The sequence below is a fragment of the Anopheles ziemanni genome, chromosome 2 (genome assembly GCF_943734765.1).
Source record: "Anopheles ziemanni chromosome 2, idAnoZiCoDA_A2_x.2, whole genome shotgun sequence".
In the NCBI taxonomy this organism is placed as follows: domain Eukaryota; kingdom Metazoa; phylum Arthropoda; class Insecta; order Diptera; family Culicidae; genus Anopheles; species Anopheles ziemanni.
Window position 1 is genome coordinate 32,382,184 of NC_080705.1, and position 14,250 is coordinate 32,396,433.

A 14,250-nucleotide genomic window follows, 5' to 3' on the forward strand; every position below is an offset into this window, starting at 1 on the left:
AAGACACGACTGAACGTTGCTGCACAGAAGGAGCGTTATTTTTCAATGAACATCAGAACATCCAATCGCTTTCAGGCAGAACTATCCATGCCAGGAAAATACCAGATCAAAGAATTGAAAATATACTGAATGAATCCATGTTTCCCGATGCAAGAATATTAAAAACTCCATGGTTCAAATGATGACTGCGCCGTACCTGAAGCCGAACACATGTTTCTCTGTATGAAACATGAACATGGCTTACAAAGTGCGCAGAATAACGCAGGGAGCACGTTCGAAATGGGTAAGATTCTGTTACATTTCATTTCAAAGTCCGTTTACTTTATTTGCCTCTTCCCTCTTCGACACATTACGAGTTTTCGCAAATTAGAACCAGCTGTCGGGAGAATAATTTTTCCGACTTCTGTCTCGTTTCCATTTTGGCTATGCACTATTCGCGCCACATACATGACTATCAATATGTTCGTCGGCGGTTGTGCCATCTGCAATGTCTGCTCATGGAAGACGAGGAGCCTTGTTACCATTCGTCCAGGCGCATCACAATGAACATGATCCGCAGAAAATGTGTCACATTTGAACAAAACTCTTAATATGTCTGTAGACACATCTTCGCCGACGTTTCACATTAAACAGAGAGCCTTTCGGAGCCAAAGGAAATAATTAAGCAAAAAAGTATCAACAAAAAATTAAAAAGCTGCAGCATGCAACATCCCGCAACATTTATCACCAAAAAACGTGAGCTTCTACTGGCAGACTTGCCGGCTCGAGACTCAAAGTAGCCGGCAAACGGGGTATCCGTCGCGACTAACTACTCGGTAGCTAGAAAGGCGCGGAAAACGGAATGGACAAGACCAAAAATCACGTATGCTGAAAACCATGTGTCGCATTAATAATGGTCCGTTTCTGTAACTCACGTCTCGGATGGAGACGCCAAATTCAAGAGTCATCAAATGGCAGCAGCTTAACATATTTGAGCGTGCCGAAACATGATTTATCCTGCAGCTAAATATGTTTTGCAAAAATTATGATGAGTTCAGCCATGCTTTACACGTTAATTGTCTTGACGTGTAACAAACAATTTTGTATCAAAGTGTATATGATCTGAAGAAATTTGGTTCTAGAATGACTTTTCAAAATAATACCCAAATACTTGGTAACTACAGAGAAAAAGAACCAACTAAGCCCATCTGGTCCTAAAGAAAGAATGCATTCCCATGACCAAGGCGCCGTTAAACTGTTAAATAATCATTCGCAAACCCTCTGTGCATGCACTCTTAGCTCAGCTGGCGTCATTTTCACGCCGATTATCTCCCCTAGTGGTGGTCTCCCGGTTCATCGGAATCGGCAACGCAATTCCAAACGAAAGACAGCCGGGGCACAACCTGAAGGGGTTTCGACCTATCTATCGACAGCTATCGTCGTGCACGAATCTTTAACACTTGAGCGAAACGCAGCTGTGTGTGGTTAAGCGAACACGGACGACGGTATCTGTAGAAGAGAAACCCCCAACCGACTGGTGACTGACTGGCTGACTGACTGATTGGTACCCCATTTATGCAAATATATCCAGAAATAAGCGCGACTTAAGCATGTCGCGCGTGTAACCACACACACATATACAAACACATACGCAACCATCTCGGTGGAAAATACCGACGAAGTTGGGAAGGGGGAGTGGTAAGCCAAGCCAGCCTTTCCGGTTTCGGACCATACTACCAGTCCGCCAGTGTTGAGGTCCCTCCATTGCTGACCCTGCAAAATATAAGACCGTCCTCCGACGGACGCCACTCGACGTGGCGCGAGGGTTAATAATAATTCCGGCAGACTGACTGGACTTGGTTTTGCATACACTGTCTGTACATACAGCTACAGCTAGAGTTACCATATAGCGAGTTTGATCAGAAAAGGCACATCACGCCGAAGCACATGCATCGGTTTATCGGAATGGTAAGCTCTTTTCATGGTCACACTCCAGTTGCGAGCAAACGTGTTCAATACGTAAGTTTCGAGTGCTAAGGAAGGAAAAACCCCTTCTTGAAAACATTCTTAGCTCGTTCCGCAATACGCGATGCTTATGATGTAACTTTAGAAATAAGCAGGTTAGTTAGGTTCGTCGACTGAAGTATTCTTTCTACATACGAAAAACTCAATTTCTGCACAATGTATTCTGTAAACATGTCTAGCAAAATGGAAAAGTACCAACCACACTACTCCCATAACTTTCAAATGGGTTGGGTGGTTCCACCGGTTGCACACATAAGTGCAGCAAAAATTAGAACAATTTTCCGTTAGAACTCCCTCCCACACTGGCGGCACACAAATGCGTTGTGTGCTACCTCACCTTCCGAAAACGGTAGCGTAGCCCCATTGCACCCTTTGCTGCCTACCTTTTGTGGCTAATTATGCATTTCCATACACGAAACCGTCACATTTGCGTTCACTTACCACCGCGAGACAAATGATTTCTTGTGCGAAAAAGGTATAGCTGTGAGCGAGGTGTCCAAAGAGGCAAGGGCGGCAAGCGGAGGACCACCACAATTGGTTGACAATTATTAGACATGAGAGACTGGCTGAAGAAAGACTGAGACTGTGGAACTTGTTCGTGTTTGAGCATAATAGACAAGCGGATAGGGAATTAAATTTAAACGTGTGATTACAAAAAATTCAAAATAAAACAAAAAACTTAAATATTACCAATCGTAAACTTTCCTCTTTTAAAGCCGGTAATAAATTAAAAGACGAACAAATTAAAACGGTAAACGTATGTCTTCATCCCTTTATCCAATTAATCTGTCCTTCCCGAGTCGATAAAGCGAATCTCACAATACAACAACAGGCCTCAACCCTCAAAACGGTGCGTTGTCATTTATGACATTATTAGCACACGCAGCCAAACAACAACACCAACAATCGCTTACATCAAACCCTCTCCCTTCTCTGAGTAGTTTTGGCTTAAAATGCCGACAGACAGGCTTTAAAAAAAAGCATCCACTCACGTTTCATCATCCTCCAACCAGGTGTACTACACAAACACACACCCCGTAGAGCGCATAAGGTCTCGCGGCAAATGTGCCCATTGTTCTGCGAGCTACATAAACCACATACCACCCACCCACTCCCTCCCGCTCTCCGATACGACCGCACGCGTAAGCAAAGCAATAAAGTGGTCGAATTTTATCTCCGTTACCTCACGATGCCTTGCACCAAAAGCAGGCAGCATCACGTCACTAATAAATCGTACTGTTTTACTCCGTTCGCGTCCTGCATATCACACTCCAAACAACCATGTTCTTTAACTCTTCCGTGTTTTTTTTTTTTTTTTGGGCCAAGGGAAAAACATGCGAAACATAGCGCATAACGCCATGTGTTGTCTGCGGTTTGCACGATCCGCGAGGGCACATGGTGTGAGGTTCTTCGTAACCGGTTTGTTTTTTGTGGTAACCGACCGAAATAATGGGTCATTTGAACTTCCCGACGATTGCGCCGCAAACCGATAAACACACACACAACGAATGAACTCGTGCGAAAGATCGTTGCATTGAAGTATGGTTTCCCAAAATTAAAATAGTTTGCGCGCCCTTAACGGCCTAAAACAAAGGTCCTCTCAAGAAGCGTCCCATGGGTTGTGGAAAGTGCATGTTTATAGCAGCGATTCGTAGACTAGAGACGAAGTAAATGCAAAACCAAAGTAACCACTAAGAACACACCATTGGCTACCCTTCGGTTACCTCGCGAACTTGAAGTTCACAGCAAACAGCTCGGATGGTGGTGGTGGTGGTGGTAGTAGTGTGCGACCAATTAGTGTGTTACATGGCGGCAATTGGTTTCCCTTGGTTTCTTCGTGGGGGCCAAAGTTTAGTCACCGGTTTTACCCAGCAAGGCGAAGAAAAGTCCGCAAACGATGCCTTGTTGTATGATTTTTAAACCCTTCATTAACTTCATCGGTAGATGTGGTTGGGGAGAAAAGGGTGGTGATGTAAAGTCTGACAAAGCCAAACATACTTCTTCTCACAACAAAAGGTTAGAGTTTCTGCTGTGAAGAAAAAAAAAACTGTGACTAGGAAAAAGGCTCGTTACCAGACGCAATATCGTTGGACTTTCAAACTCACCGCTATTCCGCCATAAGGAATGAGAAAAACGGCGAATGCTTCATATTTTTCGCTGGCGACACATTTCGCCGTTACATTATTGCGCTCCCCGGCACTATACGATGGGGCTGCGATTATGTTCGCTTGGTTTGTTGCAATTACAGCTCCGTGTAAAGGATGCGTTTACACACTGACTACACTTGCTGAGCGGAGAATTACGTTGACGTTTAACTATTTCCCCGTACTGGGTTACTGACTCGATGGAGAACATCATAACAGCAATTATAAGACGCACTAACCCTCATCAACCTAAGGCCCGGTGTGTTGTCCCTTTGCTAGTTACAGTTTAGCTAGATGTTACGCTTCTTGCACTTCTAAAAGACAAGCCTTTCAAAAGGAATGCACATAATGCACACCGGCACAAGAAACTGTCAGAATCCTGATAATACCTTAGGCTCTGATTATTAGGCGAACAAACATTTCACGTGGTAACTTAGTGGCCGAATGAGTTTTAGATTGACTTTGCGAGGTCTGAAAACACCATTCCACATTCCACACAGACTATTCATACCACTTTCGAACAACATCTAAGTCGAAATCTAATGATTATGGGACTACTATACACCCTTAATTAGCACCACGACGAACACAAAAATCGAACGGTATAAGTTGTCCGACACCACGACACATTCGGGGCTCGTCAATCGATTAGACCTATGCGTTGCAGCTGTTGTTCTTGGACACGGAACCGCTTTTAAGCTGTTGACGTGTCTCGTGCCGAAAACTGGGTTTCGGCGATAAGCAGCGCTCCGATGGCACACATTTCCGTCCGTTTGTCTTTCATAGAGGCCGGTCAGAAAATTTAAATCACGTTCCACAATGCAGCGTTGAGGCTTATCATCGGTAGTACGATTGCAACGAGCCTCCATTCGGTTTAGAAAAGTGTGCCGATAAAATGGAGAGTTTGGCCGACTGGAGAGAGGTGAAGAGAAATAAAGGCAGGGGACTCAAACAGCTCGGCAAGGGAAAGCAGGCTATCAAACAACAATTATCACCCTGGGTAACGGATCGTTGAAAATGAAACACATCACCCCAAAACTGGAGCATTTATATTTTACTTTCAGCGATGGAATGCGCTTCCATGGGCTGCAGCTAACGCAAGGCTGGGACAGTAGTGCTCGAAAGTATGATTCGATGCGACAGCGCAAGATTGTCGTTAGCTTCCGGAAATCTACCTCGTGGCAGATGCGATTCACGTGGACCGACGTCGATTGGACGAACGTGAGAAGTACGCAATCTTCAAACCATGCGCGTACCAACATACATCGTAAGTGAGAAGACGAAGTAATAGTTCCGGACGTTGCCAACTTCGGCCCTCGGTACGGAGATGTGTCTCGGTGCGGTTGCAGTTTCCTGCGGAACACAGCGGAAACCGGCTTGACAGTCGACCCTCATCCAGCGTACGATAAATGTCAAAAGTGTAGTACAGGAAGATGATTAAGTGCCCACTCCGTGGACTGTGGATGTCATGGTACGGTCCATGAGAAGACTCTTCACTTTCTCCTCATTCGCTAGACAAGCCCTTCTGGAGGTTGCCTCGTCTGGCTTCGTCTTCCACCCTTAGCAGCGCCTCCTGGCCAGACGCACAGAATGCATTGTGCCGGGTGACTTGCACGGATGGATGCTTTTATCCGACAGCATTCCCGAGTAGTGTGTTGATAGTAGCAAAGGCAAGTACATATCGCCCTCTCGCCACGGAGAACAACCGCCGAAGGGACAAACTTTCGCCGTTTTGCGGTGGCCACAAGCGCTGTTCTTCGTCGATGGCCGGAAAACTACCTTCCGGCAAGGCCTGCTTCGATATGACTGGCACTTTTTCGTTTCATTGTTATCGGCCCGGACTAGTCGGTGCAGCAGCGAGTTGGAGGAACAGGTCCACCCAGACAGCCGGCGAGAGCGAAACGAACGAGAAAATGTGTTTCATCCGACGTCAGTGGACAAAACTTTTCACCAGTAAGAAAGTTCGGGCGACATTTCCTGTCGCTGAATAGATGGCTCGCCGTTCGCAAATCATCCGCAAATCATCAAACAAAACAAAAAAGCACGAACAGGAGACATCATACTTCCGAAACACTTTTCCGTTCCACTTTTTTCCAAGCCCAGCAAAGTTGGTCGCCAACAATCCGAGGCCTTAATGAAGGCCGTCCTTCTGGATTTAAAGTACCATTATTTTCTGTTACAAGCTACGTAATAAACATTAAACATCCATGAGGCCGCCTTCCTTTCTAGAAACGTCAATCTTTTGGGGTTTTATCTTTATTTACCGAAGGAAAGAAAAATAAAACCCCTTAACTGTTGTCCAATAAGATGTGGTACTGGAAGTGTCTAGGGAGCTTTTCCGAGGAATGGTACTTGCGGACGGTATAGACGTCGCTCGGAGAGTTTTATCAATTGAATGATGAATTACAACCATAGTACCGCAGAAGAAAAAAAAGGAACACATCATCTGTCGTCTTCGTGCGAGTCTCGCGTTCAGTTCAGTGTGCGTCTTAATGTCGCCTCGCTCCGCCATCAAAAGTTGGCGGCTCAATGTAATGACCCCATTTGGATGCCTGGGCGACCGGATGCCCAGCACGGCAGCGCACGACAATACTATCTGGACAGAAATCTTTCCTCTCCGTCGCCACTGCGCCCGTCACCCAATACAATCTTCCGCCAGAAACCGATACGGACGACTATTATTCCAATCTTGAACGCCAGCTGCATTATGCGCACGCGACGAGAGTGAGTATGCGGCAAAAGTGCGAGTGTATGTGCACACTTGGAATTACTTGGTTCACTGGCCATCGACCAGCGCGGCACCAGGGGGTCACCGGAGTATTCCAGTATTGCCCATATGTGAATGGGTCACCGGCTAGCCAATCTTGAGACACATTCGTCAAACTCAACACGCCAAGCCTACAACTGGCGGTTGACGTTCTGCCAAAGATCAATTGGCTTGACTGATGATGATGATGATGTTGATGTCAATGCTCTCCCCTCCGCGACGACGATGTGGTTTGGCTTTTATGTCCGAAAATAAAAGCAAACCGCGTCGCTTCCAACATCTTCCTTCTGCTCGAAGCATTACATTGCATTTGGTCGCTGAAGCCATCATTTATCGGCATCGTAAAAGTTGCGTGAGAATGAAAAAAGAAACAAAGAAAGTTAAAAACTTTTGAAAGATAAATTAACAAACATGCGCCACAAAAAGGGATGGAAGAAAATTCAACAATGAACTGCAAGAATTATGTTCAATTCCCATGCCAACAAAAAACGAAGAAAAAACCCTCCGTGCATAATCATCCATAGCGGCAAACGCAAGGAAACATCGATTCTTGCTTGATCGTAAAATAAATCTTAGAATAAAACATTTCTCAACTATGAAATCGGTAATGCACGGACAACAGTGCGTAAGGAAGGCAGAACAAAAAAAAACATAGAGGTTTGAAGGAAAACGAATCGTTACTCAAACGACGCCCAGAGCCCATGACCAAACGGATGTAACGAAGGTATTGATCGAACGAAAATCAAAAACCCTCACACAGCCCACTTCTAAGCATAAACTCTGTGCATTGTTGTTACTTAATCTCCACAGCCTCCGTTCCTCAGCTTATTATCATCAATTCGGTGCGCCACTTCCGAAGGTGCGTTGCTACCACAGCCAATCTCCGCAACTTCCATCTAATGTCCCACCTTCATAGACCAAACTATGCGTCGTTACGCATCGTTATGTACGGGGGGGTTGCGAAAATAGATCACCTTCTTCTACACCTTTAACACGCTGCCTCTTTGCGGCCTTCGCGGCCGATATGCAATAATTGCACACATCATAACCGCTGTTTGGTTAGCTATTGGACATGCGGGCCGGTAAAATTTAAACGCACACCCGAAACACTTCATCCTCCCCCATGGACTCTTCGTCAGGTGAGGCATACGAATTCACAAATTAGCAACGATGATCTTCCGCAACATGGACAACGAGAGGAACAGCACAGGGGCAAATTGACGGCCGTTATAGCCGATCCCTCGAGAGGAGTGTGTTTTGGTGCTTTCGATGGCCACACCACATATTGCGTTGATTATTTTTCACGAGAAAATAACCATGCTCAATTTTCCAGTAGCCTCCAAAAGCTCGCTCGCTCCAAAAGGGGTTGCTTATATACATTGTAGGCAAAGCAAAACTGAATTCACCATCGCATTCCGCACATTTTAGCGGAGTCGAGGCGAGGGGTGAGTGTGTTTGGAGCACACATTTGGGCACCTTAAATACCCATTCCATGTGCCTGTTCGTGAGTAAATTATAGCGTTGCAAGCGTTAATGAAAACATGAACCATCGATGGGAAAGGAAAAATAACCTAGCTCAATTTAGATTAGTTTTTAGTTCTGCTAGTAGGTAGACGCGTGCCATGCGGGCTATTTGGATCCACATGACGCTCACCAATCAATGGTGTCTGTCCAAATGAATTCGCCTTTATTACGATTATTTTGGCGATAGGATTAATAAAATAAACAAAATACGTTCCGGCGACCGACATAAATGTCGCTTGGGAAAACACATCAGCCAGTCGCTTGTGGAGGATGTCTAATGAAATTCCTCACCATCAAAAGCCTCCCACACCAAACCAACCAACCGGCAGGTTGTACGGGAAACCAACGTGTCATTCGTTCAACGACGGCAAGGTGGATGGAATTCCGTATTCACCCTTGAACGTCACACACACGTCGCCTAAGGTGTCCCCAAAATCGAAGCCATCCAACCATTGATTAACGTAGCTGGTGATCTCATGGGGAAGTCATTCGCGCACTCGAGACTTCTCCGTTCGCTTTACGTCACGGATTTTTGCGATCGTAAGGTAACGCAAAAGGCTGGCGCCGAGCGACGCACGAACCAAGGGTTGTTATTACCGGTTTCGGGAGCCACCGTGGGTTCATACCCATCGTCCACCTTGGCCTTCAACTGACCGTCATCTACACGGTTGGTCTTCTAATAACTATGATCAACAGCTCTCGCAGCACCGAGACACACGTTATTTCACAGCTGTGGCATAGGAATCTCCAATAAATGGCGCTTATAATTTCTTCGCGTTTCTTATAGCCTCCGATTTTTGACCATTTTTCGTTGGTTTCGAATGTCGAGAAGCCCACCAAACGAGAAAACTGCATTCCATACCGCCCGCGGTGCAGCTGACGTTGATTAGCATCATTTAGAAAACGAAATAAAAATATGGTAATGCATACTCACGTTCACAACATCCGAAGAATCCGACGCTAACCGATGCTTGACCGGAACACAGAACAGAGCCAGACTGGCGGTCCTTTCACACCTTCCCGCTTGGCGCAAGAAGGGTCCACAATACTAAATTCCAGAACCAACAGTAAGGGAGGAGACTACAATCCTCCGATCCGATCAACGTTATCTAATTAGATGGGTATTTTTGCGTACACCCACCCACTGCACTTTCACCTAACGTGTGTTGTTTTCTTTGCTTCTCTTTACCACTTTTCACACCGCAGAATCGTGCGTTCTTAGTTACTTTATCGTGTTGTCGCTGGTGTCGTTTGATAGTTGCAAACGGCAGCACGGCGGATAATTGAATTTTTTTATTTACTTTTCCTGACACTCTTCTTCTCGACCACCTTCACAAACCGCGTGCGAAAATGCGAAAAAGATCGTGTACTCTGTGCACGTGGCGGTGGATTATTCTTCTTCAAACTCGCAGTTTACACCATATCACACACTTTGTAAAAATGATTTTCGTTCAGCTGTATGGGAATAAACAAGGGAAAATCAGTAAAAAAGAAATCACACTTTCCGCACAAAAAATGTAAATAACAGCAACGAGCACTTGGATTTTCACAGAACATAAGAAATCTTTTCGTTGACCCTTTCATCCGATTTTCAACTGTTGCTACGATATTGCGAAAGCCGATTACTTCTTCGCTAAACAGGAAAAGTAACGTAACCTAACCTCAAACGATCCATTTCCAATGCGCGCGGCTTCTCGCGGGTCGCTAGAAACCAGAGTATTATGGTACAAGATCATACATACACACACACACAACCCCTGAACACCGTGTGTTCAGATAATCCAATTTGCCGAGGTACACCCAAATGTGTTTTGTTTACGTGCCGTTCGCGACGCTGGAAATCGCCAAACGATACCGCACGCGCTCCTTTTGGTCGCGCTTTTTAAGGGGTCACCGCGAACTAAATCGTCACGCCGACGACGAAAGCGCGACTAGAGCTTCACAAGCGTTTTTTCTTCCTCTTCACAACTGTTGCCAAAAACCACATTCCAACGATGCCGCTTCCCTTCTTCCACCAGGCAAAGGCATCAACGGAACGCACGAAGGCTTCTTCCTTTCGCGACGCCACAATGACCGTGTTTATGTTGTTCCACTCGCTTCCTGTTTGGTGAGCCGCAAGACAGCTAACGCTGGCGGGTTATTTTTCTTCTCGCTTCTGGTACTGGAATTTTAGTTGATCGTAAAATGCCTATGCCTCACATTGATTGGATACACTTTCGATTCAATAGCCATCCCCGCTTGTTTTCCTACTGTTTTGCATGGTACATTTACAATTTTGGTCAAAAACTTAAAACTCTCCCCCAAGCATGCATGTTTCTCTAACAAAACAATGCAACAAGTTGCACTCACTGCATGTTACCGTGCTTGCACAACCTGAAGGGCATGCGGTTCGCTTGTAACACAATTTTGTTTATTTCATGTTTTTCTGATGTAAAGCACAATTTTTGCATCCAAACATACCAACACAAAACATCAATTATCGCGCTTGTAAGATTCGTGCCACTTTAGCTTGGACCAGGTATGACCGCTATTGTACGATCGTGGTTTCATAGATTTTTATCACTCGAACACAACAATCTAATAGAAAAGGTGTCATCCGTGAGGATACAACAAATTTATTAATTCGTTGATTTTGATGCGCCGCGTGCTTTGATTTCCGCCAAGCGACGAAAGAGACGCTCGTCGTTTGCTCAAAGCAGGCGATCCGCAATGCCGCCGACCAACGCTTCTGATACTCGCCTTTGCGTACTGATCTCTGATACTGAGTTTGATTTTGTAAAACTATAGATTTTACTGAAATACACTTCAATCTCGAAACACAAACAGCTCTCGGAAGGCAGACAAAGCTAAATTGTGGAAGATTTTTAGGGTTTTCCTCTAAGCCAACTGAACACCGAAACGTACGTCCATTCGCAACGACTGTTCAACTCAAACTAAACCAGAACTAGTGTTTGCAGAATGGGGATTCGAAAGACTCGAACATACGATCCGTGACGGCTTCTAAAGGATTGGATCCCATTTGGCGGATTCGGATCAGATTAAATTCGTTTGGGATTCAATTTCATTCGATTCTGACATGATTCGAATCTATTTGAATTTGATGTGACTCCGATGTAAAGACAACGAGAATGATTTCGGACTAGTCGTGGTTTAAAGCCATTTTACCATATTTTGATTTAAAATAAAACTTTTTATTGAGAATCTTTTTTAGTCAGAGACAAAGCCTGATTGATGTATTCGGATTCGGGTTCAAGTGTCTAGTACGGGTTCGAATTTCCCATCACTACAAAGAAGCTGACAGAGTATCAACAAGTCTTAAAGAACCTTGGTAATAATTTGAATTCAGCGAAATTCGGTCGTACTTCGGTCGGAATCGGACTGCCCATTTTCATACATATCACGCCAAAGAATTGACCGATTTGCTCATGTGTACCATGTTTATTCATCGTTTCTTGTTTTTGACGAAAAATTATAAACAATGACGGCCGTGTGTCATTTGAAGCATTCAGCACCGACCGGTATCGGTAAATTACCGATCCAATGACCTTCGCAAATTTCCCGTTAGCGGTTTGTTTACGGAGATAAGCGATTTGTTTACGTTTACTTCTGTGTTTCGGCATTCCATTGCATCAATAATTCCTTAGCCCTTTTTGTTTTCCGAAATGTCCATACACCTGATGTGCCTTACGTCCGATGGGGGTGTTCCCATTTATTCGAAGAAAAAAGGCGACAGTGAGAATGTAAGTTGCGGTGGCGCGTTTGTCGGATGCATCAAAATTCATCAAAAGTTCTCTTTTGTATGTTCAGCTTCCCTTCTCGACGACCGCTTCCTTGAATGGGGTGCACATGTTCTGCAAATCACAAGGTGTGGATCTACCCATTTCATATCTGGAAGACAGCATGATCATGTGGAAGGAGTATGAAGGAACCATCGTCATGATAGGCATAGCACGAGACATTACGGAGAAAACACTTCGCCACCTGTTGGATTACTCCTATCAAGCGATGGTGTTTTGCGTGGGCATTCAATCCATCAAGAAGATCAAAAACATCGATCGTTTTAAGCGCGAGCTCAAGAACTACTACCCACTGATAGATCAACTGCTGGAGGTGGTTGAGAGTGACCTCTTCCGGTACGTCGACTGTATTCTCTGTTCGGAAAGCATGAGCATGCTGACGAAGCTAAACGAATTTAGTGTTCAGGTCGGTTCACCCTTTTGTGCAATTCTCGTCCGACAACGAATCGCCTGCGGTACGGAGGGTTGGTGGGATTTGGATGTAATCGATCGAAAGCTACTCATGCTTCTGTTGAACGCATCCAGCACTATCCAGCAAGATGTGCCCGTTTATCTGCCGAAAAAATCACCCAGTATTGCATACCGCTTCATTAGCATTCCACTCACCCAAGGGGTCAGCATTTGTGCACTTTGCGGTGCCGAACCTCCGTACGATGTCCTGCAAGGTATGAGCCAACAGTTTTGGATGAGCGAACTCGATATGTTGATCTCGGCCGAGCAAAACTACCCGAAAAACTATCCTCAAACAGTCGAGCTGGACTCGCATATTTTGGGATTCCTGTTGCTCAACCGTGAACATGCGAAATACGTCATGTCGCGGGCTGTGCAAGGGACACTAAACAGTACGGCCGGAGGAAAACATCGTACTGGCACAATGGTGTCCGGTGGATCTGCGACCCATCGATTAGATATCCTTCGATCGTTCTTCCACCAATCGGTGGACGTCATGGAGGATACGCTACGTGAAGGCGATCGTGTTATCAACCTGGAACAGTACTGGTGCTCGGATTACCATAAATGCCACGCACTGATCGAGGGCAGCAATGTGCTGTGTGTCCTGTACACATCGGCTATTCCAACGCACATTATGAGGTATGTTCAATCTACAAAAAAAAATTTAGACGCTAATTGTTAAAATATGTAATTAAAATTGTATAATTTATTATCATTGGTTACACATTTGCTTACTTATGTAATGTCTTTTTTATGTCTTATGATTTGTCCCATGACTTCCGAGTACGAAACATACAATGAGGCCAATGTCGATCTTTTCCCTCTTTTTAATCTTTACTCTCACATCGCTTTTCACTTTTTTCTCTTCCCTTTACTCAATAGGATAGTAACACAAAAAACACTGAACACGTTAATATCGGATAAGGATGTGTGCTGGTAGGTGACTCGGTGGCCTACACTGGACTGGAATCCACCAATTGGAATTTGAACGCTAAGACTCACTACATTTAACTTATTAATCAGCAAAAAAGGACGACTATTTCTGACCACGTGGGTAAATTGTGTGTCCTTAATTTTACAACGTCTGCCAACTATTTTGCGTGGTAGAAGGAAGCACAATAAATTTTTGGGCTAGTATTACTATTAGCTTATGTCTACTGATCACACCCGAAATAGAGTATGTTTTTGGAGCTGGCAACAGAAAAGAAGAAACAGCATAGTTGAAAGAAACATAGAGCTTTTAGCACACTTATTATTGTCTTGAATAATTGAAACTGTTTCCGTACCAAAATTGGACGATAAAGCTTAGGAAGAATGATTTACTAGAATTATCGAAATGACATCTTTTACGATAACGATTTACGATACTCTTCGACTCCGCAATTACTCAATATAACAAACAAATTTTCTAATCAACGAAAAGGATAGTTTATATCAGATAACAGATTAGAGAAAGAGAGACGCCGCAACATTTCATTCCCTTTTGGTGCGTTTTCCCACTTCACGAATTAATTGTATTTTTAATATCGCTTAAATACTACTAATGCTGCACAGCTGTTTA

General features: G+C 44.5%; 1 protein-coding gene across 1 annotated transcript; it reads left to right on the top strand.

Moving 5' to 3' along the window:
• Positions 1-12,054: 12,054 nt before the first annotated feature.
• On the top strand, positions 12,055-13,855 carry LOC131294997 (protein fuzzy). The gene is made up of 3 exons (XM_058323057.1): positions 12,055-12,179; positions 12,247-13,328; positions 13,572-13,855. The coding sequence occupies exons 1-3, from the start codon at positions 12,102-12,104 to the stop codon at positions 13,627-13,629; spliced, it is 1,218 nt and encodes a 405-aa protein (XP_058179040.1). The 5' UTR covers positions 12,055-12,101; the 3' UTR covers positions 13,630-13,855.
• The last annotated feature ends 395 nt before the right edge of the window (positions 13,856-14,250 follow it).

Excerpts from the sequence above, each read along its gene's own strand:
- LOC131294997 (XM_058323057.1), top strand. The coding sequence starts at position 12,102 with ATGTCCATACACCTGATGTGCCTTACGTCCGATGGGGGTGTTCCCATT. Across the intron at positions 12,180-12,246 it reads AAAAAGGCGACAGTGAGAAT|CTTCCCTTCTCGACGACCGC; the intron begins GTAAGTTGCGGT and ends TTGTATGTTCAG. Across the intron at positions 13,329-13,571 it reads ATTCCAACGCACATTATGAG|GATAGTAACACAAAAAACAC; the intron begins GTATGTTCAATC and ends TTTACTCAATAG.